The sequence below is a fragment of the Lithobates pipiens genome, unplaced genomic scaffold (genome assembly GCF_037356315.1).
Source record: "Lithobates pipiens isolate NorthernLeopardFrog02 unplaced genomic scaffold, aLitPip1_a1.2 Scaffold_8, whole genome shotgun sequence".
Lineage (NCBI taxonomy): Eukaryota > Metazoa > Chordata > Amphibia > Anura > Ranidae > Lithobates > Lithobates pipiens.
The window spans coordinates 74,821,034-74,846,480 of NW_027507903.1; the positions used below are offsets into that span (position 1 = coordinate 74,821,034).

Sequence of the window (25,447 nt, forward strand, 5' to 3'; positions counted from 1 at the left end):
ATGATAAAATAAAGAGAGGACACATCCTCAGCTGGGTAAAATGCTAAGGTGGTTTACTAAAAGGCTCGTGTTTTTTCACCTTAATGCATCCTGTGCTGAATGAAGAAAAAACACCCCCGTTTTACTTACCTGATCCCTCTCTCCACAGGTTCCCGGGTCTTCATTGGATAGATTGATAGCAGTGCAGCCTTTGGCTCCCTCTGCTGTCAATCAAACCAAATGACGCGGGCGCTAGGGGGGGTTGAGTCCTGTATTCGGCCTCTATGCGCTTCTCCAAGGGGGTTATCTAATGCAGGGAGGCACCAAAGGACCCCAGAAATGGATGTTCAGGGCCACTCTGTGCAAAACGAGCTGCACAGTGGAAGTAAGTATGACATGTTTGTTATTTAAAAAAAATAAAAAACGATCCTTTAGTATCAATTTAAAGAGTAACTCCACTTTTGTTGAGAAAAAAAACATTCCCCTCTGGGTGATCTATGTACATTGCAAGGGTTTTAACAAACTTTGTTGCAAAGCCCTGCCTTTTGTTATTCTGAAGAAATCACAGTTTGTTTCTCTGTGCCCATGTGCTAAAAGTGAGTCTAATGGGAGTGGTTTCATAATTATCAATCAGCTGCAGAACCTGCAGGGCTCTAATCAGGAAAATTGCAGGGTCTGCGTCTATAGACATGATTTCCTAAACCCCATACACACTATCAGATTTTCTGCTGATTTTTGCCTTCAGATTTACCAAAACCATGTAGTGCAAGGGCCTGCCTGATTGCATACAAATTGAAACTCCTAAGGTTTGACATCATATTATATGGTTTTGGTAAATCTGAAGGAAAAAAAATCAGCAGAAAATCTGATAGTGTGTATGGGGCTCTATCGAGAGTATCTTACTAAAAATGGCATTTGTGTTGCAGGGGGTGCCTGAAATCTGACTTGTGTCTTAGGACAGACTTCTGGGAAAATTAGTGAGCCAATCACACACACAGAAAATTATGCTCCCGGGGGGCATTCAGCATTCTGTACACATTCTACACAAAGTAATTTTTAATAAAATTCAATTACAATATGACTTTTGTTGGGATTTTATGTGATAGACCAACACAAAGTGGCACATATTTGAAAAGTGTGGGGTGCATTTGTGTTCTTTTTGGGGATGTCTCTACCAGCTTTGCACATCTAGGGAGTGACATTTTTGCACATTCTTCTTTGCAAAATAGCTCAAGCTCTGTCCAATTGCATGGAGAGCTTATGAGCAGAAATTTTAAAGTCTTGCCATAGATTCTGAATTGGATTTAGGTCTGGACTTTGACTGGGCCATCTAAACCATTCCATTGTAGCTCTGGTTGTATGTTTAGGGTCGTTGTCCTGCTGGAAAGTGAACCTCTGCCACAGTCTCAAGTCTTTTGCAGACTCTAACAGGTTTTCTTCTTAAATTGTCCTGTATTTGGCTCCATCCATCTTCCCATCAACTCTGACCAGCTTCCCTGTCCCTGCTGAAGAAAAGCATCCCCACAACATGATGGGTGGGGATGGTGTGTTCAGGGTTATGTGCAGTGTTCGTTTTTCGCCACATATAGCATTTTGCTTTTAGGCCAAAAAGTTCAATTTTGGTCTCATCTGACCAGAGCACCTTCTTCCACATGTTTGCTGTGTCCCCCATATGGCTTCTCACAGACTGCAAACAAAACTTCTTATGGCTTTCTTTCAACAATGGCTTTCTCCTTGTCACTGTTCTATAAAGGCCAGATTTGTGGAGTGCACAATAGCTCAGGTGTGGACAGATTCTCCCACCTGAGCTGTGGATCTCTGCAGCTCCTCCAGAATTACCATGGCCCTTTTGGCTGCTTTTCCGATTAATGCTCTCCTTGCCTGGCCTATCAGTTTAGGTGGATAACCATGTTTTGGTAGGTTTGCAGTTGTGCCATACTCTTTCCATTTTCGAAAGATGGATTGAACAGCTCTGTGAGATGTTCAAAGCTTGGGATGTTTTTTTTTATAACCTAACCCTGCTTTAAACTTCTCCACAACTTTATGGCTGACCTGTCTGGTGTGTTCCTTGGCCTTCACAATGCTGTTTGTTCACTAAGGCCGCGTACACACGGGCGGACTGTCTGCCCAACTAAGTCCGTCAGACAATCCGACAGACAGTCCGTCCTCCTTTCGAATGAATGGACTTGACCACACACGATGAACAGACAGTCCGCCGAAAGCTTGCGCGATGACGTGTACAGCACGTACGACGGGACTAGAAATACGACGTCCAATACACTGCAATGCAACCTTTCGCCGTGTAAATCCTTTCTGAGCATGCGCCATACTTAGTCCGTCGAACTAGCCTACTCACGAGCGGACTGTCCGCTGAAACCAAGTTTGGACGGACAATGTTACGGAAATTCCGAAAGACTTAGTCCGCCAGACTGTCCGCTGAAGCCCACACACGAGCGGATTGTCCGCTGAAACACGTTTCAGCGGACCAAGTCCGTCAGACAGTCCGCCCGTGTGTACGCGGCCTACGATTCTCTAAAAAATACACTGAGGGCCTCACAGAACAGCTGTATTTATACTGAGATTAAATTACACACAGGTGGGCTCTATTTACTAATTAGGTGACTTCTAAAGGCAATTGGTTCCACTAGAATTTGGTGAGGTGTAACAGAGTAAAGGGCCTGAATACAAATGCACGCCACACTTTTCAGATATTTATTTGTAATACATTTTGAAAACAATTTATTATGTTCATTTCACGTCACAATTATTTGTCACCTTATGTTGGTATATGACATAAAATCCTAATAAAATACATTTACATTTTTGGTTGTAACATGACAAAATGTGGAACATTTCAAGGGGTATTAATACTTTTTCAAGGCACTGTATATATTTTTTTTGCTATTTTTCTCCCATGAAAGTGGAGTGACTCTTTAAGTTTTAGGACTCCTTACACTAGTGGTTGGGAGGCAGTAAAACCCGGCAGTTAGCTGCAGATGGCCGCAGCAGGGGGTTTTCACAAATGCCATAGCTGTGATGCTTTGCTTCATGGATGTGGCAAGAATTATATTCACTATTACTTTTGGTGGGTGCTACTGCCCATCGATCATGAACCATTCAAGTGAATAGGACTGCTCTACACATGGTTGGGCCTTGCTAAAATAAGGTTAAAGGAGTTAAAGCAGGTGGTGAGGAGGAGATACAACACCGATCAAATGCACTCTTCACCAAGAAGGCACGTGTAAACGAGACCTTACAGAATCAATTATGTGACATGTTACAGTTGCACTGGAACGTGGCTTTAAAGCAGAACTCCGGACAAATTTTTTTTCCCATGTCCTTGTTGCTGATCTCCTACCTTCACCAAGTTTTCCAACAATGTTCTTCTGAGCTCTGTAGTTCCTCTGTAATAGGCTGCTGAACTTGCTGAAAAAACATTATTGCCCGGGGATTTCCTGCTTGCAAGACCACTGGCTTCTATCCCTCTCCTAAGCTCAGCCAGCGGTCTGACATGCCCCATTGTAGTCCTCTGAAAGAACAAGGAGGAAGCAGACATGTTGTGGGTGGAAGGGATCTCACAGCCCCCATTCTGTGGCACCCATGGAGGCGGTGTCCTCCTCCTCCACCCTGCCAGCAATCCGCCCCTCCAGTCTCCCTTGCACTGCCCGCTATTTTGATCTCCATGCAGAGTGGATTATTAAAAATCAGTTGTATGACACAGGGGGGATGTCCCGCTGTATCAGGTATGGTATATCAGAACACTGATTGCCGATGTCCACCTCCCTCCGGTAGTGGCACAGTGTGCAGCACTTCATTGTTCTCATATACAATACCTGACACAGCGGGACATCCCAGCTGTGTCATACAAGCAATTTCTAATAATAATCCCAGATCTGTACTGGTGTGGTTCCTGACACTCGGCTCTGGTGGCGGCCCCTGACATTCGGCACTGGTGGTGGTCCCTTACAATCAGCACTGGTGGTGGTCCCTGACATTCGGCTCTGGTGGCGGTCCCTGACATTCGGCTCTGGTGGCGGTCCCTGACATTCGGCTCTGGTGGCGGCCCCTGACATTCGGCACTGGTGGCGGCCCCTGACATTCGGCACTGGTGGCGGCCCCTGACATTCGGCACTGGTGGCGGCCCCTGACATTCGGCACTGGTGGCGGTCCCTGACATTCGGCACTGGTGGCGATCCCTGACATTCGGCTCTGGTGACGATCCCTGACATTCGGCTCTGGTGACGATCCCTGACATTTGGCTCTGGTGACGGTCCCTGACATTTGGCTCTGGTGGCGGTCCCTGACATTTGGCTCTGGTGGCGGTCCCTGACATTTGGCTCTGGTGGCGGTCCCTGACATTTGGCTCTGGTGGCGATCCCTGACATTTGGCTCTGGTGGCGATCCCTGACATTTGGCTCTGGTGGCGATCCCTGACATTTGGCTCTGGTGGCGATCCCTGACATTTGGCTCTGGTGGCGATCCCTGACATTTGGCTCTGGTGGCGATCCCTGACATTTGGCTCTGGTGGCGATCCCTGACATTTGGCTCTGGTGGCGATCCCTGACATTTGGCTCTGGTGGCGATCCCTGACATTTGGCTCTGGTGGCGATCCCTGACATTTGGCTCTGGTGGCGATCCCTGACATTTGGCTCTGGTGGCGATCCCTGACATTTGGCTCTGGTGGCGATCCCTGACATTTGGCTCTGGTGGCGATCCCTGACATTTGGCTCTGGTGGCGATCCCTGACATTTGGCTCTGGTGGCGGTCCCTGACATTTGGCTCTGGTGGCGATCCCTGACATTTGGCTCTGGTGGCGATCCCTGACATTTGGCTCTGGTGGCGATCCCTGACATTTGGCTCTGGTGGCGATCCCTGACATTTGGCTCTGGTGGCGATCCCTGACATTTGGCTCTGGTGGCGATCCCTGACATTTGGCTCTGGTGGCGATCCCTGACATTTGGCTCTGGTGGTGGTCCCTGACATGCTGCACTGGTTTGTATTTATAAGCTTGTAACCTATCATACCGTGTGTTATGTATGGCTTGGTGGCTGCAGAAGGAGGGGTGTGATTTTTTGTTAAAGTCGGCGAGTTCACATTTGCATGTACAAGCCTAGTGTACCTCCCACATTCACTCCCATCCAAAGGATTCATGGGAAGTGTAGTCTGATTACAGTTAAAGAGAGAGAGAAGAAGAAGATATGATGCAATCGCTGTTCTAAGAGATCCCTCCCAGCCAGAAAAGATGCTTAATTTTTTTGAATCACAGAGATGACTTCCTGAAACATCAGTCATATATCTCAAACAGTAAGAAATTTCACAAATGTAATAACTGTTTAGTAGTGTGTGTGTGTGTGTGTGTGTGTGTGTGTGGGGGGGGGGGGTGTACTAATGGGAGATTTTCTTGAAAACACCAGAGTTCTGCTTTAAATCTAGAGGGGAGGCTAACAGGTCATGACCTGTATATTTAAATGGATCTGTACTAAAGTAAACTGGCATCAGGAATCAGAAACGGACAGCCAGATGGTGTTCATAAAGGTATTCACTTCCTCCCCTCCTACACCTCACTATTGGTCAGCGAAGACATCCGACACAATGAAGGACCCACATTGAGGTGTGAAATTTTAACTAGATATTTGGATAATAAAGCACTCCAGGTTTTGGGCTCTACTATAGAAGGTAAAGCCAGGCAGAGATGGATCGCAATTCAGCTGGTTCAGCAGGGACCAGCCTAATATAGATCCGGCTATGGGCAGGCTGGTTGTACAGAAGCCAAACTCTCAATCAACTTGTGCACAACCAGCCTGTTGGAAAATTTTTGCTTAACCAGTGCTGGCGGTGTTGATGAGTGTATTCTGATGGTGGGGAAGTGTCCCTGCTGTCAGAATACAATAGCTTTGTGACAGGGATTCCCCTATCCACCTTGAATGTGTGGACGGGGGGGGGCTGATCAAACAGAAGAAAACAAATAGTTTACTCTTGTTAAGTTCAGCACCAGTACACTTTAAACATGTTTTATCATGGATCAAGGTGTACAGTGCCTTGGGAAAGTATTCATACCCCTTGAAAATGTTCCACTTTTCACATATTTGTAAAAAAAAAAGAAAACCATTTATCATTATCAAAATTATGTGCCGCTTTGTGTTGGTCTTTCAAAAAAAACAAAAACAATAAAATACATTTACAATATTGGTTGTAACATGACAAAATGTGGAAAATTTCAAGGGGTGTGAACACTTTTTCAAAGCACTATAGAAGCAGCCAGCTATCATAGGAAAGTTCTGTAACTAAGTAGAAATTGTAGAAACAAATAAATTTTTTAGGAAGAATGGCTGAGATGAATTACAATTAATTGTCTATATTAAAGAAGCGATAGCAGCATTTGTGAACTGCAATACCTCTACATTTTATTTAGCTACAGATTTTAGGCATCATTCATAATGTATGTGTTAGCTCACTGATCCGCAAAGATGCAAAGCTTTAAATAGGTAAGGCTTTTGTCCCTATCCCGTATAAATAGAGCAAAATATTGTATAGCTGGTATAAAGCAAACATGCAGGCAAATACTCAGAGACACCACTGTAGGAATGTAGAAGGCTTGGTAACATGCTTTCAAGAAAACCCAACCACAATCTAAGAGTGTAACTCCACTTAATTTCCTCACTTTTGGACAATACGATATTATTGGGTAAGTAAAACAAACTTTGCAATTAGAATTATTTACCCATCTTGTTCCAAAACACCTATACAGGCTGTGAAAGGACTCATTGTGCCCAAAGAGAAAGTACTGTACATTTTTTTAGTTCCATCTACATTTACCATAGATAGTAGCAAGTAGAACAATATTAGCAAGTGAAAATCCCAATTTTACACTTGGCTTGCAAGAACAGAGAAGCTTCTGACTTCATACTGGATGATAATAAGCCCGTTCAAGGCACCCATTATAACACACGGAGATTTACCATATGTGTTCTTCTACATATTTTTGGTAACAAAAAAAACAAAAAAAATAGCAATGAGCGTATATTGATTGGTTTGCACAAAAGTTATAGCGTGTACAAAATAGGGGATAGATTTATGGCATTTTTATTATTGATTTTTTTTTTACTAGTAATGGCGGTGATCAGCGATTTTTAGTGGGACAGATTGGACACCAGTGACATTTATACAGCAATCAGTGCTATAAAAATGCACTGATTACTGTATAAATGAGACTGGCAGGGAAGGGGTTAACTCTAGTGGTGTTCAAGGGGTTAAATGTGTTCCCTGAAAGGTGTTTCTAAATGTAGGGGGAGGGGACTGACTGGGAGCACAGTGTGATCATCTGTTCCTAGTGATTAGGAACACGATCAAACTGTACTCCCCTATCAGAATGGGGATCTGTTTGTTTACACTGACAGATCCCCGTTGTGGCTCTCTATTGAGTGATCGCGGCCGCTGGCCACATGCATTAGCTCCCCTGCCGTGCAGCGGGCATGCGCATACCTTCTATAGGTTTTAAAGGTGCTGCTACCGGTATGGCGATTAGTGGGAATGAGCCGACCTGCAACAGTATAATTGCGGCAGCTGGACGGCAAGCAGTTAAAGTGTAACGGATGGTAAAACCGTTTTTTTTATTTTCGATAAAGAAAGGGAAGGTTATAAACACTGTCAGTTTTTTGTTTGCCATCTGTGTCCCATAGGGGAGAATTCCCTTCACTTCCTTTCCCACAGTCAAAACAGGAAGTGATAGAAAATCCCTTCAAACTGAGGGAATTCCCCAGGTGTCACCGGAACTAGTGTCTCCGTTGGAAGATTTCCCCGCTATTACTGTTTTGATGATAACCAAAAATGTGGGCTTTTCTTTTACTTTTAATGATAACAGTAAATAGGACAAAAAGTGGGTGACTCTTCTTAACAGGAGCACAGGCAGCCTTAAAAAACATTCTAATCCCTATCGACTCTATCCAAAACTAGAAAAATAAAAAATATGCCTTTACTTACACTTTAACTTATATAAATCTTTCAAATGTTGGTAAAATAACTCTTCCTCTAAAGTAACTCTTGATCTTCTTTTTCAATTACAAGTAAATAATGGATTCCAAGCATAAGCAACATAAGTTCTTGATGAAGGAACTCGCCAAAACCCACAGAATTCAAGAGATTATAAATAACGCCTTAAATAAACGTAATTTTACAAATTTAACTAGTACTATCATCCACAAATTTTAGAATACAGGTCCGCCGTAGGGGGAATATAGGGTCCCTGCAACCTGTTAATATATGCTTTTCCTTTTTGGCTTTGTCTCTCATTGATTGTCGGGTGAGTTGATCTCCATACCCCTTCTAGGTGTTTACATACTTTTATCTAAATGATGTCTTTATTATTTCTATAATTGTTGTTAATGACCTGTATGTTAATTGTTACAATCCTATTTAGATATCCTCCTGAAGAAGCAGTTGGTCCCCGAAACTAGTAGAGGAGACCCCCATACACCACCAGAATCAAATTCTCTCTTTCGAGTGTTTGTACATGCTATATATTCTGTGGTGTATTTTATTCTACTATTGATGTTTTATACATTGTTTTCTTCTATTTGTCTTTTTGTGAGTTTGTATTTTCATTAAATATTGGAATTTTTTTTTCTTTATTATAAAAAGTACCGGTATAGTTCAATTTATCTATTGGTCTGGGTTGCTTAATAGGAGATTAGCGTGGAGAGCTGTCCCAATACCCCCACACCAAACCCCTTTCTGTATTCCAAAACCCACAGAAGCCTTCAGAATATTTATGGAGATAACGTTGTCAATGGTGTCATCTTCATAACCTTCTGTGGATGTTGAACAGCCTGCACCCCTTCTTTATCAAGAACTTAATGATGGCATATTGCTTCTGCTTTGAATCCATTATTTGCCTGCAACGAAGAAGAGTTACTTTACCAACATGTGAAATTTGAATGACCTACGTAGGTTAATGAAAATATTATACCCACTTTTGTTTTACTTTGGGAACAGTCCTTGTATTTTATTGTATTTTTTATTATCCAGCCTGCTTGGTGGATACATTATACAGTCTGTATGGGTATAATGGAACGAGATGGGTAGACACATTTTACAAAATTAGACAAATCAATGCCCAGGCTTTTAATATCAAACTTTGTTAAAGATGCTGAGAAAAAGTGGACTTATACTTTAAGTTCCAGAAAAAAGACACCACGGTGAACTGTTAAACCTGCACCAATTGACATTATAAATAGTCATTAATACATTTTTTTTCAAGGATATTCTCTTTTTAAAAAGCTGAAATTTAGTAGTATCTTTGGTGTAAAAAGATAAAAAAAATTTCCAGGAATTGTTTTCTCAAGCAGTACCATGAAGATTTAACAGTAGGTTAAGGGTCAGGTGGTTACCAATAAAATGGCTTGTATACTGCATAAAGAAATAAGGCACACCATGTGAACCAAAGTGACCATTTCTGGCAGCATAGTCCACAATCCATAATAGATGAGTGCATAGTTTAATCTCTGGCCATTGTTAGTAATAGGCAAAATGCAGACCACAAATTCCCAGAGTGAGAAATTAGGTAACCTGTTGGCCTGTTTTAACCCTTCATACACCAGCCAGAGCTCTCCGTCCTCATTCAGCATATGGTAGTCTTGAGGTAGGGTTCTTTAAAAAAAAAAATGATTACAAAAAAAACAAAGACAAAATAAAAGGGAAAGAGAAAAAAAGAACAACTGAAAAATGGATTGATGGAAAAATGAGAGAAATATTAAAGAAACCCGCCAAGAGAGAAAATAAAAAAAGACTGCAGCTACTGACTTCCCTCTGAAAATGGTACTGACCTGGCTGTCAGGTTGACCCCCTTCCTTCAAACTTTAAGTCCTCAACTGGCATGCAGATCCAAATTTCTGACTTTACTGGCTGCAGGGGAGTACCAGGGAGTATTTAGGCCTGAGACGGCCAATTAATGCTTTCAGAAGGAAGTCAGCAATAGTAGCCTCTGGATTTCTCACATGACTGGTATACTTTTAAGACAAATGAAAATGTAACAATGATAAAGACACACATAAACCAAGCATACAGAGCAAGGATGGACAAAGATAACTTTGGTATGCACTTGAAAACAAAAATCACACCTAAATATTGAAAGCTACCACATGTTCAATCTTAATTAATTAAGTTCTGACTCTAAGGCTTGGTCCACACTGGAGCGACTTGTCAGATGACTTAGTCACCTGACAAGTCGCGCTCCATTCAGTGCAATGGGTCTGTTCTAATCAGAGCAACTCAAGTCGCTCCGACCTAGAAAAAGGTTCTTGTACTACTTGGGGGTGACTTCAGAGCGATTTTCAGACCCTGAAAAATATATTAACATGTTAGAGGCTGTTTTTTTTGGGGGGGGGGGGGGGTGGTTCGGATCAGTTAGCAGGATGATTGAAAAAAAAAAACTGAGCAGATACCCTTATCTACACAAGCACTGTGCTATTGTATTCTGATAGAGGGTCTCCTCCTCTGTCAAAATATACTGATTAGTGCCATAGCGCTGATCAAACGAACATTTACCAACAGTCCAGTTCCAGAGGAGTCTATATCATTAGATCGACTCTGCTTGAATGGGAACGACCACAGATGGATCAAAATTTGGTCGGTCCCTGCTGGACTGGCCAAATTTCTATCCATCTATGACCAGCTTTAGACTATAAATACTTGGAATTTTCTCTAAACCAGGCCACTAACATTCAGTCTGAGTGGTAAGGAATTCAATAGTAAGCATGTGTTGATACAGGAACATATCTTGCAGCTTTTACTTACATAGTAAGACCCCATTCACACCTGAGCACTTTGTAGCTTGAAGCTACAAAACGCTAGAGGGGAAAAAAATCTATTATTCTCAATGGAGATGGTTCACACCTCCACTCCATGTCGCCTGAAGCCGAACGCCTGAAGCTCAAACAAGTTGTGGACCCTTTTTTGTCGCTCGAATTGAGCAGATTTGGGCGTTTTTCTTCTTTTAACATTGGTGAGCTTTTGCCCTATAAATTCGCACGATTTTCTGCTTGAAAACGCTACGCTCAGGTGTGAATGCAGCCTTAGTTACATAGTAGGTGAGATTGAAAAAAGACACAAGTCCATCAAGTCCAACCTATGTGTGTGATTATATGTCAGTATTACATTGTATATCCCTGTACGTTGTGGTCGTTCAGGAGCTTATCTAATAGTTTTTTTAAACTATCGATGCCCGCACGCTGAAAGCACCGCTTGTGGAAGGGGATTCCACATCCTTGCCACTCTTACCGTAAAGAACCCTCTACGCAGTTTAAAGTTAAACCTTAAACTTTTCTTCTAATTTTAGAAGTGGCCACGTGTCTTATTAAACGTCCTTTCACAAAAAAGTTGTATCCCTATTGTTGGGTCACCAGTATGGTATTTGTAAATTGAAATCATATCCCCTCTCAAGCATCTCTTCTCCAGAGAGAATAAGGTCAGTGCTTGAAACCTTTCTTCATAACTAATATCCTCCAGTCCCTTTATTAGCTTTGTTCTTCCTTCATTTCCACTATATCCTTCCTGAGGACTGATGCCCAGAACTGGACAGCAAACTCCAGGTGAGGCCGGACCAAAGTCTGAGTGGCAGAATTATTGCTTTATCCCTGGAGTTAATCCTTTGTTTAATGCATGCCAATATTCTGTTTACTTTGTTAGCAGCAGCTTGTCTGAGCCTGAACCTATCATCTACTAGGACCCCCAGGTCCTTTTCCATTCTAGATTACCCCAGAGGTTCACCCCCTAGTGAGTAGATTGCATTCATATTTTTGCCACCCAAATGCATTATTTCACATTTTTCTACATTAAACCTCATTTGCCATGTAGTTGCCATTAATTTGTTCAGATCTTCTTGCAAGGTTTCCAAATCCTGCAAAGTTATTGCCCTGCTAAGCTTAGTTTAGTCTGCAAATACAGAGATTGAACCCCATCCTCCAGGTCGTTTATGAACAAATTAAACAGGATTGGTCTCAGCACAGAACCCTGGGGGACCCCACTTCCCACCCCTAACCATTCCGAGTATTCCCCATTTATCACCACCCTCTAAACTCGCCCTTGTAGCCAGTTTTCAATCCATGTACTCACCCTATGGTCCATGCCAACGGACCGTAGTTTGTACAGTAAAAGTTTATGGGGAACTGTGTTAAATGCTTTTGCAAAAACCAGATACACCACGTCTATGGGCCTTCCTTTATCTAGATGGCAGGCCACCTCCTCATAGAAGGTTAATAGATACGTTTGGCAAGAATGAGTGTTCATGAATCCATGCCGATTACTGCTAATGATACCGTTTTCATTACTAAAATCTTGTATAGAGTCCCTTGTCATCCCCTACAAGAGCTTGCATACTATTGATGTTAGGCTAACTGGTCTGTAAATCCCAGGGATGTCTTTTGTCCCTTTATTAAATATTGGTGCTACATTGGCTTTTCTCCAATGAGCTGGTACCATTCCAGTCAGTAGACTGCCAGTAAAAATTAGAAACAATGGTCTGGCAATTACTTTCCTTAGTTCCCCAAGTACCCTCGGGCGCAAGCCATCTGGTCCCGGTGATTTATTAATGTTAAGTTTCCCAAATATATTTCTAATTCTGTCCTTCCTGTTTCATGAGGACAAACACTGCAGTTTTGGTTACTGAAGCCCCCCGATTCCCTTGTGAAGACTGAGGAGAAGAATAAATTCAATACCTTCTGACATCCTTTGTAACCAGATGTTCTTCCTCATTCTTTATGGGGCCAATATGGTCTGTCCTCCCTTTGTTACTGTTTAGATACTTAAAGAATTTCTTGGGATTTAGTTTGCTCTCCTGCGCTATGCGTCTTTCGTGTTCTATCTTAGCCCCCTCATTGCACCCTTAGGCCGCGTACACACGCGCGGACTGTTCGCCCAACTTTGTCCGTCCAACAGTTTCAGCAAACAGTCCGCTCAAACTTAGCATGGACGGACATGGCCACACACGACGGACGAACAGTTTGCTGAAACCGTGCGCGATGACGTGAACGGCACGTACGACGGGACGAAAAATACGACGTCCTATACACTGCATTATAGCTTTCGGCGTGAAAATCCTTTCTGAGCATGCGCGCAACTTTGTTTGACGAACAAGCCTACACACGAGCGGGCTGTTCGCTGAAACAAGGTTTCAGCGGACAGTTTTTCGGAAATTCCGAAAAACCTTGTCCGTCCAACTGTCCGCTGAAACTGTCCGCTGAAAGCCCACACACGAGCGGACTGTCCGCCCAAACACTGTTCAGCGGACAAAGTTGGGCGAACAGTCCGCGCGTGTGTACGCGGCCTTACATATCTTGTTGCATTCTTTATAAAGTCTGAATGCTGATGGTGATCCCTCAGCCTTGTATTTTTTTGAAGGCCTTCTCCTTTGCTTATATATGCATTTTTACATTGGAGTTAAGCCATCCAGGACTTTTGTTTGCTTTTAAATTTATTTCCCACTGGGATGCACTGGCTAATGCCCTTGTTTAATATGCTCCTAAAGCAAACCCATCTCTCCTCTGTGTTCTTTGTTCCTGAGATTTCATCCCAATTTTTTATCTTCTAGCAAGGTTTGTAGTTTAGGAAAGCTGTCTCTTTTGAAATGCAGTGTCTTTGTGTTCCCCTTGTGTTTCCTATTTGTGTGATTTATACTGAAGTCAATTGACCTGCGATCGCTGTTTCTTAAATCGCCCTGTATTTCCACATCCATGCTCAGATCTGTATTGTTGGCAAACAGTAGATCTAGTAACGCCTTATTTCTAGTTGGTGCGTCTACCATCTGACCCATGAAATTGTCCTGCAAGACATTTAGAAACTGGTGAGGCCTTAGACGAATGGGTGGTACCCTCCACCCAGTCTATGTCTGGATAATTGTGTCCTCTCAAAATAACTCAACACACAGCCATTATTGTATAAACCGCTGGCAACTAAAGTGAGTACACCCCTAAGTGAAAATGTCCAAATTGGGCCCAATTACCCATTTGCCTCCTCCGTGTCATGCGACTCGTTAGTGTTACAAGGTCTCAGGGGTGAATGGGGAGCAGGTGTGTTAAATTTGGTTTTATCACTCTCACTCTTTCATACTGGTCACTGGAAATTCAGCATGGCACCTCATGGCAAATAAAGATATTCTAGGCTATAAGAAGATCACCAAGACCCTGAAACTGAGCTGCAGCATGGTGGCCAAGACCATACAATGGTTTATCAGGACCGGTTCCACTCAGAACAGACCTCGCCATTGTCGACCAAATAAGTTGAGTGCACACGCTCAGCGTCATATCCAGAGGTTGTCTTTGGGAAATAAACGTATGAGTGCTGCCTGCATTGCTGCAGAGGTTGGAGGGGTGGGGGGTCAGCCTGTCAGTGCTCAGACCATACGCCACACACTACATCAAATTGGTCTGCATAGAAAAAACAAATGGGAAAGTGGCGCTGTTACTCGATTAATAGTGTTAAGATCTTATTGTCCATTCAGAGGAATGCAGTTCTAATTTGGAGATGAAATAATAATGATTAAAAAGCAAGTAGCAGAAAAACCTTGCTTGAGGAAGGAGCGCGCCTATTTGTCTACACGCAGTGCGCATGCTCCGAAACGTCGTCGCTATTGGCAGTGACATCACCACGCTTGACGCCTGCGTTCCACTGTGGACCTGGGCCAAGCCTCGATCTCGGTGTATGCCATCAGACAGGGAAGTTCTACGGGCCAGGACCCTCCATTTAATGGGAAAAACATCTACAGGCTCTCTAATGCTGGCTGACGCCGCTGAGGACTTTTGTGCTGGAAATTCTCAAAACTATATGTAAGTGGATGTATGCACCTGTGTGTTTCAAATAAATGCAACTGTTTTTAATCTGGTGGCGCCTTTCCTGTCTCTCTTTTTGCTAAATTGGTCTGCATGGCTGTCCTCCCAGAAGGAAGCCTTTTCTAAAGATGATGCACAAGAAAGGCCGCAAACAGTTTGCTGAAGACAAGCAGACTAAGGACATGGATTACTGGAACCATGTCCTGTGGTCTGAGACCAAGATAAACGTATTTGGTTCAGATGGTGTCAAGCACGTGTGGCAGCAACCAGATGTGGAGTACAAAGACAAGTGTATCTTGCCTACAGTCAAGCATGTTGGTGAAAGCATCATTGTTTAGGGCTGCATGAGTGCTGCTGGCACAGGGGAGCTACAGTTCATTGAGGGAACCATGAATGCCAACATGTACTGTGACATACTGAAGCAGAGCATGATCCCCTCCCTTCGGAGACCGGGCCACAGGGCAGTATTCCAACATAACGACCCCAAACACACCTCCAAGACAACCACGACCTTGCTAAAAGAAGAAGCTGAGGGTAAAGGCGATGAACTGGCCAAGTATGTCACCAGACTTAAACCCAATTGAGCATCTGTTGGGCCTCCTCAAAAAGGTGGAGGAACGCAAGGTCTCTAACATCCACCAGCTCTGTGATGTTGTCATGGAGGAGTGGAAGAGGACTCCAGTGGCAACCTGTGAAGCTCTGGTGAACTCCATGCCCAAGAGGGTTATGACAGTGCTGTAAAATAATGGTGGCTACAAAAAATATTGACACTTTGGGCCCAATTTGGACATTTTCACTTAGTGGTGTACTCACTTTTTTTTGCCCGCGGTTTTGACATTAATGGCTGTGTGTTGAATTATTTTGAGGGGACAGCAAATTTACACTGTTATACAAGCTGCACACTCACTACTTTACATTGTAGCAAAGTGTCATTTCTTCAGTCACATGAAAAGATATAATAAAATATTTACAAAAATGTAACTCACTTTTGTGAGCTACTATAGAATATATATATATATATATATATATATATATATATATATATATATATATATATACACACACATTCTAAAGACATAATAGGATGAAAAAATAAGCCTTTTTTGATAGTTTGACCAGTGTTGGTCGTAATACTAATGTTATTGTAGAGAAAGACAAACATGTTTATTGTCCCATTTGTGATGGCACTATGGGGTTGATTTACTGAAACTGGAGATTGCAAAATCTGGTGCAGATGTGCATGTTGGCCAATCAGCTTCTAACTTTAGATTGCTCAATTAGGCTTTGGCAATAAAACCCTGGAAGCTGATTGGTTTCTATGCAGAGATGTACCAGATTTTGTGCTCTCCAGTTTTAGTAAATTAACCCCTATATTTTTACATTTCTGATGAAGTTTATTTTTACAGATTAAATAAAAGTGATTTTTTTAATTATATTTAATCAAACGGAACAAAAAAGAAAGAAAAAAATGACATATGAATGGATAAAAAAAGAATGGTGAGAAAGAAAACAAATAGATGTAAGAGGCTTTTTAAGGAATAGTTCTATTTAAAAAAAATGTATATATATTTTTTGTTTGCAAGGTTACTGGACCAGACAAGTATAGCTTAAACACTATAATAACACAATATATATGTATATTTTTTAAACTGTAACTTATATGGCCAAAGCCTTCAACTCTACTGGAAAAAGTACCTGTTGCCATGCCTAATATGACCATGATTAGTCAGCAATTCCATTCATTAAACCTGCAGAAATGGTAAGCGAATGAATCATAGTGGATTGAGTAAGTGAACAGGTTAGAAAACCTGGCTGGCCATAGATTGATTTTTAAATTTTTTAATCAGCCAGTATATATATATATATATATATAATATATTTTATATATATATATATATATATATATATATATATATATATATAAAGATTTCCCCATCCACACAAGTGATGTGGATGGAGGAATCCTCCCCGGGGAGTCCTCCACTGTACACAGATCAGCGCTGCAGCCGTGATTGAATGAAACTGTTCCAAAGTTCCCGGTTTACAGAAGCTGATTGTTAGACTGACTTTTGTCGAGTGGGACCAGCCACAGATGGATCCAAATTCAGCCAGTCCCTGCTGACCTATCTATGGGCAGCTTTACACATCTCTCTCCGTTAGCATAAACATGAATTCTTGGCTAGGTGGAGGGTTCATCATAACAAATGAGGTCTGTGACTGTGTAATTTGATGACTCTACCCTGCTATGTCTATGGGCACCCTAACCACGCACAATGGAAGCCAACATTTACAAGTAATAAAGAGATCTGCCAACACCACATTTACACAAACCAAAAATATCTATGATTAGATACTGTCACTAGTAAACAAAATGAAACATAAGCCATGTAATAAAGGAAGCGATGTATTGAAACTATATAAGGGATAATTAATTATATGTAACATAATTCAGGGAGGATGTTAGTCACCAAACATAAGCACAGTTCAGACAGGGACCTGGGCAGTACCTATTCTTATTATGTATTAATGACTAGTGATTTTAGATATTGAAAGAATAAGGGTGTATTTTTAAAGCAATCTCATACTGACATTACACCCTACCAATCCCCTTCCCCATGATTAAGTTCCAAGGGGTGGAGCGAAGTGCATTGGAAGCGTGGCCTGACTGGAGTCCAGGCTGAGGCTGCCATTCATCTCACTTCATGCACATGAGTCTGCTTCATGATGTGCGACTTAAGGATCTTTTCCTTTGACATTGCTGCGGCTCAGAGCTAAGACGAGCTCCCTGTCCTTGCCTGCACTCACAGTGGTCTAGTCGGACTTTATCTCTCTTCCTGAGCAGCACCTAAATTTTGTCTTTTTGGGTCACAGTATTAGTGAAACTTACCTGTTGGTTTCTTTCATGCCTGTATAAGCCTGGGCAATTTCCCTTCGGTCTTTCATCTTCTGAACATCCTCAGAGATGGGCAACGTGTCTGTCATTGTATTCTAAAATTAAGCAAAATGTAAACATTTTATATCTAACCAAGGAGATCTCAAATTGATGGCTTTATCAATGATCAGAAGACTTGGACCAAAAACCTCGGACACCATGTTATTTAGCTTGGCATTCAATGAACATCTGTTAACATAATGCTACCTTTTCAACACTATTTCACTATTCTATATAGGTTATTTATATGGAAAATGCAGGGATAACGCTATACTAAAACAAAAAAAAATAATACAATTCATAATAAATTAAACAGAAGTTAGTGCTAAAATCTTTGCATGACTCCATATCACCAACATCAAACACAGACAGATATCTAGGCTGCATTCCTTCTAAATGTTTAGATATGCCTCAACATCCTTCCAATTCCAGTATTAACTCTTGATTATTACTTTGAATGTTGAGTTCTACCATTAAGTTGGTGATTAATTAATAGCATCTCTAACTTAGTCGCAAAGATCAAATATGTAGCTATTTAGGTAGAAATAGGTTTCCCATTAACTATGGAAATTAACGGAAGGAGTACCAGTTCCAGAGCATATCACATGGCTCCAGAACATTGACGGTACAGCTGAAAGCTGGGCTGTTCTTTCAGGCAGAACTCAAGCACTTTCTGATAATGCCGAAGCTTGCCTCTTCCTATCTCCTGCACATTCCTACTGGCCACATAGGCCTCATTATTTTGTGCATTATAGATCCAGAAGAATGCAAATACATTGATAATAGAAAGCCAAGCCATTCCATAACAGGGCTTCATCTGATCAAAGAAGGCCATATGGATACATAAATCTAAGGGGAACTTTACACACGCAAAACAATGTGGTCCACCAATATCTATAAAGAATAAGGGAAGTGAGACTGTGGGACAGCCTTTCTCAACTATGGTTCCTCCAGACTTTCTGGCATTTTTTCAGCTGCCTAGTGTTCATGGACTCCTAATGTGAGGGGACCCTTTTCCGCCAACCACAAATTGGTTTTTACTAACCACAGATGTAATAGAGCACTATACTATTCACCCGTGTATACATGGGGACCTCACTGGCCAACCATGTGCATGGGGACCTCGCTGGCCACCCGTCTACATGGGGACCTCGCTGGCCACCCGTCTACATGGGGACCTCGCTGGCCACCCGTCTACATGGGGACCTCGCTGGCCACCCGTCTACATGGGGACCTCGCTGGCCACCCGTCTACATGGGGACCTCGCTGGCCACCCGTCTACATGGGGACCTCGCTGGCCACCCGTCTACATGGGGACCTCGCTGGCCACCCGTCTACATGGGGACCTCGCTGGCCACCAGTCTACATGGGGACCTCGCTGGCCACCCGTCTACATGGGGACCTCGCTGGCCAACCGTCTACATGGGGACCTCGCTGGCCAACCGTCTACATGGAGACCTCGCTAGCCACCCGTCTACATGGGGACCTCGCTAGCCACCCGTCTACATGGGGACCTCGCTAGCCACCCGTCTACATGGGGACCTCGCTAGCCACCCGTCTACATGGGGACCTCACTAGCCACCCGTCTACATGGGGACCTCGCTGGCCACCCGTCTACATGGGGACCTTGCTGGCCATCCGTCTACATGGGGACCTCGCTAGCCACCCGTCTACATGAGGACCTCGCTAGCCACCCGTCTACATGAGGACCTCGCTAGCCACCCGTCTACATGAGGACCTCGCTAGCCACCCGTCTACATGGGGACCTCGCTAGCCACCCGTCTACATGGGGACCTCGCTAGCCACCCGTCTACATGGGGACCTCGCTGGCCACCCGTCTACATGGGGACCTCACTAGCCACCCGTCTACATGGGGACCTCGCTGGCCACCCGTCTACATGGGGACCTTGCTGGCCACCCGTCTACATGGGGACCTCGCTGGCCACCCGTCTACATGGGGACCTTGCTGGCCATCCGTCTACATGGGGACCTCGCTAGCCACCCGTCTACATGAGGACCTCGCTAGCCACCCGTCTACATGAGGACCTCGCTAGCCACCCGTCTACATGAGGACCTCGCTAGCCACCCGTCTACATGGGGACCTCGCTAGCCACCCGTCTACATGGGGACCTCGCTAGCCACCCGTCTACATGGGGACCTCGCTAGCCACCCGTCTACATGGGGACCTCGCTGGCCACCCGTCTACATGGGGACCTCGCTGGCCACCCGTCTACATGGGGACCTCGCTGGCCACCCGTCTACATGGGGACCTCGCTGGCCACCCGTCTACATGGGGACCTCGCTGGCCACCCGTCTACATGGGGACCTCGCTGGCCACCCGTCTACATGGGGACCTCGCTGGCCACCCGTCTACATGGGGACCTCGCTGGCCACCCGTCTACATGGGGACCTCGCTGGCCACCCGTCTACATGGGGACCTCGCTGGCCACCCGTCTACATGGGGACCTCGCTGGCCACCCGTCTACATGGGGACCTCGCTGGCCACCCGTCTACATGGGGACCTCGCTGGCCACCCGTCTACATGGGGACCTCGCTGGCCACCCGTCTACATGGGGACCTCGCTGGCCACCCGTCTACATAGGGACCTCGCTGGCCACCCGTTTACATGGGGACCTCGCTGGCCACCCGTCTACATGGGGACCTCGCTGGCCACCCGTCTACATGGGGACCTCGCTGGCCACCCGTCTACATGGGGACCTCGCTGGCCACCCGTCTACATGGGGACCTCGCTGGCCACCCGTCTACATGGGGACCTCGCTGGCCACCCGTCTACATGGGGACCTCGCTGGCCACCCGTCTACATGGGGACCTCGCTGGCCACCCGTCTACATGGGGACCTCGCTGGCCACCCGTCTACATGGGGACCTCGCTGGCCACCCGTCTACATGGGGACCTCGCTGGCCACCCGTCTACATGGGGACCTCGCTGGCCACCCGTCTACATGGGGACCTCGCTGGCCACCCGTCTACATGGGGACCTCGCTGGCCACCCGTTTACATGGGGACCTCGCTGGCCAACCGTCTACATGGGGACCTCGCTGGCCACCCGTCTACATGGAGACCTCGCTAGCCACCCGTCTACATGAGGACCTCGCTAGCCACCCGTCTACATGAGGACCTCGCTAGCCACCCGTCTACATGGGGACCTCGCTAGCCACCCGTCTACATGGGGACCTCGCTAGCCACCCGTCTACATGAGGACCTCGCTGGCCACCCCTGTACATGGGGGCCTCGCTGGCCACCCCTGTACATGGGGGCCTCGCTGGCCACCCCTGTACATGGGGGCCTCGCTGGCCACCCCTGTACATGGGGGCCTCGCTGGCCACCCCTGTACATGGGGGCCTCGCTGGCCACCCCTGTACATGGGGGCCTCCCTGGCCACCCCTGTACATGGGGGCCTCGCTGGCCACCCCTGTACATGGGAACCTCACTGGCCACCCATATAAATTGTGAATTCACTGGCCACCAAAGGGGTGACGTTTTCATTGACTACCAAAGTGAGGTGACAACAATCTTCAAAGTCTGCCTTTCTTGTTTTGCTTTATTACTATTCCTGAAACTAATTTTGTTGCGCAGAGCAGCCTGGGGTATCAAATACCCCAAGTGTCCCACATTCCTTATTCTTTTATTGATTCTTATATTCACAATCTGCTGTTCATGTTTATTGTCCCGTGAGCTGTAGATATAATAATTATAATCAAGGGTTCCCTGAGACCTGAAAGGGTTTCCCATGTTAAAAAGGTTGAGAAAGGCTGCTCTGGCATTATTAAACAGAGTATGCATTGCACATTTTTTAGTCTAAGATAACTAAAGAAGGCGGTTTAATATGTAGAATTTGACTAGTAAATAACCAGGGGTAGCTTGTCAGTCATGTCAAAGGGATTTCACACCACAATGATGTATTACGGAAGCACAAAAACATAGGAGTCAGCAGCACACAAACAAATCAAGCACATTATTTTATGGATGTTTAGCCTAAAATCAATTGCAGGGTATGCAGCAAATGATAATAACTTGTTATTTCAGCTTGAGCTTGTGGTTCCATGAAAGCAAAATAGGTTATTGCATTGCATGCATAAAGCTAAGCTAAAAACAGGATTAATTGTTACCTTATCATCCTTTATTACCACAAAATTGTTGAGCAAATTAAAAAGAAAAAAGTAAATCAGTCATGTCTTCTCAGCAAGATCAATACATAATGTACTAATATTGCACTACTCTTCCTCTGTAAGGGAATGTGAACACTTTAGTGGTGGTTTACTTTTTCTTTTTTTTTGTCCCATATTACGGGAAGTGTTTTTCAAACTGACTATATATGCCTCAATGGTTAAGTCGCTGCTTACAAAAAGCATGCATGTCCTAAGAGAATGGGTGCCAAACACATGACCTTAATATTAAACTAAACCCTCCTTTACAGCCAAGTAAGCTGCCATCTTAGCCTGTTTGATCTGCAGCTGCCATGGTGCTGCACATCAGTTATGAGACCGGCCACTTCATTGCTTGGAAAGGAAATCATGGCTTGCATTGAATGCAACTGTTCTGGGGAAAACAGTCAAATTGATGGGTTTAGTTCCATTTTAAGATTGCACTAAAAAACGATCCCATACAACTGAAAATATAATAGCAAAACTACTTAAGACCGAACTGAAGTTAATTTTTAAAGGCCAAGTTCTCCTTCTAGAACATGTTACTAGATGTTACACCCATAATGTACTTAGGGTGTACCATTTAACATGTTCCAGCAACCCCCACCATCCCCTAAACCTCCCCCTGTGACAGTGGGTGGGGGTTCTTCTCCCCTGCAGCCGCTGTCACATTTTTTAGGCTTGTAGTTCTCAACTGACTATAAGTGCACTGATCAGTACACTCCTAGTCCTTTTACTCTTTCTAACCGAAAGCCCGTAGAGGTGTGCAGGAGCCTGACATTGCATCCACAATTTACTGATTGCAAGTGCAATGCTTTGCAGGCTCCAAGGAAATATATTTAATTTTTAAATAATAAATACAAAAATATGTTCATTTATTATGTTTTCCTTAAAGGTGAGTGTACCAATGGGACATAGACGGGAAAGAATTTATAGCTTTTTCCTGCTTTTTCCAAAGCTAAAAAAATGTTGGCTATGAATATACTTTAATATTATGGTCATATATAAGGGTAACCTGAATTTGGAAATTGATATTCTTTACGCATACTTTCCCAGTATTAAATATATTATTGCTTATAGTTAATTACTCTATGTATTAATTTACAGATTGTGTTTTAAAGGAACATTTGGGTCAGTTGTTGAACGGCAAAGTAGGTATCCCTATCTGATCAGCCTGTGATGAAAGATGCTTTTGGAAAATGTATCAATCTAGGAAATCTGATTGTCTACACATATGTTGTGATTTGCTTGGAATTTTCCATTATTATGTTCATGTCTAGCGGCAAATACATTCGCCGTATCAGCCATTTAAAGAATAAGTTCACCTTTGTAAAAAAAAAAAAGTGAAATTATTTTTTTTTTTTTTACTATGAACCTGCAAAGCATTGCACTTGCCATCATCAGATCAGCAGATCGTGAGTACAATGCAGGACTCCTGCAGACTGTCTGTGTAAGATGTCTGCTCATACCTCGTACGAGAAGGCAATTACATTCCGACAGGAAGCATTAATTAACTACCTAGAGCGCTCAACAGCGCTATTGGTAGTTTATTCAGAACTACAAGTTGACACCTGCAAAGGCTGTTGGTACTTGTAGCATTCACATTCACAGAACTCTTTGAATGAATGACTTGGCCAGGTGGGCAGAGACCTGGGTTTTTTAAAATTGTGACCGCAAGTGTGGGGGAGAAGATCCCCTGCTCGCTGTCAAAACGGGGGGATCGGGGAGTGCTGCATCTGTAACATTTTACACCCTGAATATGTGTATTGTATATTACAAAAAGGTGAACTTATCCTTTAATGCAAATATTGGTCAGCTACCAGTTCTAGATGTATTGTTCATGTATTCTTTCTGTCATTCATCAGTCTAAATTGGCTTATCCTTATCTTAGAACATTATATAATGGATTTTCACCTTGTGTGGAATGGCTTCCATTTGGCTCACTAGCTGTGATCTCAGAATGAGTACTTCTTCTTTTCTCACTTCCAGCTCTTCACTGACCGACGTCATTTGTTCCAAGAGCACCTTGTAGACCTGATCCCGGGGTCCAGAGGGATCTGGGGAGGCCTTCTCTGTGACAGCTCTCCTGAGCTCATTTAACTCATTTTTCAGCTTCTTGTTCTCAGATTCCAGTTCTTGACGCTGAAAGACACATTATAATGTCATAACCTAGTAGAGGCAGTACACATTTATGGAATTACACCCAAATCACAAAGAACCGAAAATGGATACTTGGTTTGATAAAAAAGAGAAGGGTTTGCTTGTGAATTTATTCTCTGATTGATTAGGAGCGATCATTTGCTTTAAATTTATCTTTATATTACCTTGAGAGACTCATATTCCAGTTCTGTCCCTCGAATTGGTGACTTTGCCTCCTGCTGAAAAAGCAAAGAGATTTAAAGATTCAAATCAATAATCTGAATTAATTTGCTAAAATGTATGTATATATATATATATATATATATATATATATATATATATATATATGGAATTACACGTATTTATAGTGTGTGTATATACACATACACACATATATAAAAAACTTTCTGTGGCACCCTTGGGAGATATCATCTTAGTTATGTGACTTTTCATGACTATAGAGAGGAGAAGCTTGTCTATGGCTGCACTGCCAGACAAAAGCATATACAAATAAATGAGTTGTCTTGCTACACAGTTCTGTAATATATGTCAAAAGTGCATTATTGTTTAGGTTCGGGTCTTTCATTTATCAGGGCGATCTAAAGCCAAAAACATACATTTCATATACAGGTATTTCAGCTTATTGGTTCTTAGTTAAAGAGGCTTAGTTTACTTTTTTAATGCTTTTTTTCCATTATTTGCACCTGGTGATCCTGAAAATAGCAGTCTTCCTGTCCATGAGTGGCTACATTCACTCCTCTATTGTATCTAGGGACGGATCCATGGTTGAAATCCAGGTGGACTTCAAGCATGTCTGCCTTTTTACGTTACATAGAGGGTGATACGTTTAGTAGTTCATACAAATAAGAAAACATTTTTTTCTGCTTACAGGTCAGTTCACTGAAGTGACAAGGACATTCATTTTCTGACAACATAAACAAGTAGTGCCTGTACTTGCTAAAAATGTTGAAAAAAAATGAAAAAAAGAATGCAGCCATCATCTAAGGACTGGAATAGATTACATTTTTGCTCTTTGGTTTTGTTATCCTTTAACCTCTACATGCCTAAAGGGTAAAACAAATTTTAATGACTAAGCACAATTTTGACATGTGTTAGAAAAACTGTACATATCATGACAACTACTTTGTTTTTTTTAAGGACAAATTCGGCTTTCATTTGGTGGTAAATGATAATGGATATCTCCTGATTTTTTTTTATGATCATAGAAAAACTGGCCCAAAATAGTAAAAAAAAAAAAGAAAGTAAAATGTAGCTGTATATTTTTTGTTACTATCACAACCTACCACCAAAGAACAACCCAAAATAAATTGTCCTGCTCCTGATGATCGCAGTGATACTACATATGTGTATTTTAGTTGTATGTACCCGTAGTACAGCCCAAAAAACAACAGT

At 43.3% G+C, this 25,447-nt stretch overlaps 1 protein-coding gene across 6 annotated transcripts in view; it reads right to left on the bottom strand.

The window, feature by feature from the left end:
* The window catches only part of MYO5A (myosin VA), a 285,827-nt gene that overhangs the window by 45,586 nt on the left and 214,794 nt on the right, over window positions 1-25,447 (bottom strand). For 3 of the 6 annotated variants that reach the window (XM_077474307.1, XM_077474308.1, XM_077474305.1), the window contains exons 27-30: window positions 24,220-24,273; window positions 23,810-24,037; window positions 17,686-17,786; window positions 9,544-9,624 (exon numbers count right to left, since the gene is read on the bottom strand). In XM_077474307.1, coding sequence (XP_077330433.1) covers window positions 9,544-9,624; window positions 17,686-17,786; window positions 23,810-24,037; window positions 24,220-24,273 — 464 coding nt within the window. The remainder of the gene's footprint in view (window positions 1-9,543; window positions 9,625-17,685; window positions 17,787-23,809; window positions 24,038-24,219; window positions 24,274-25,447) is intronic. The other 3 variants (XM_077474309.1, XM_077474310.1, XM_077474306.1) reach the window with 2 other exon arrangements.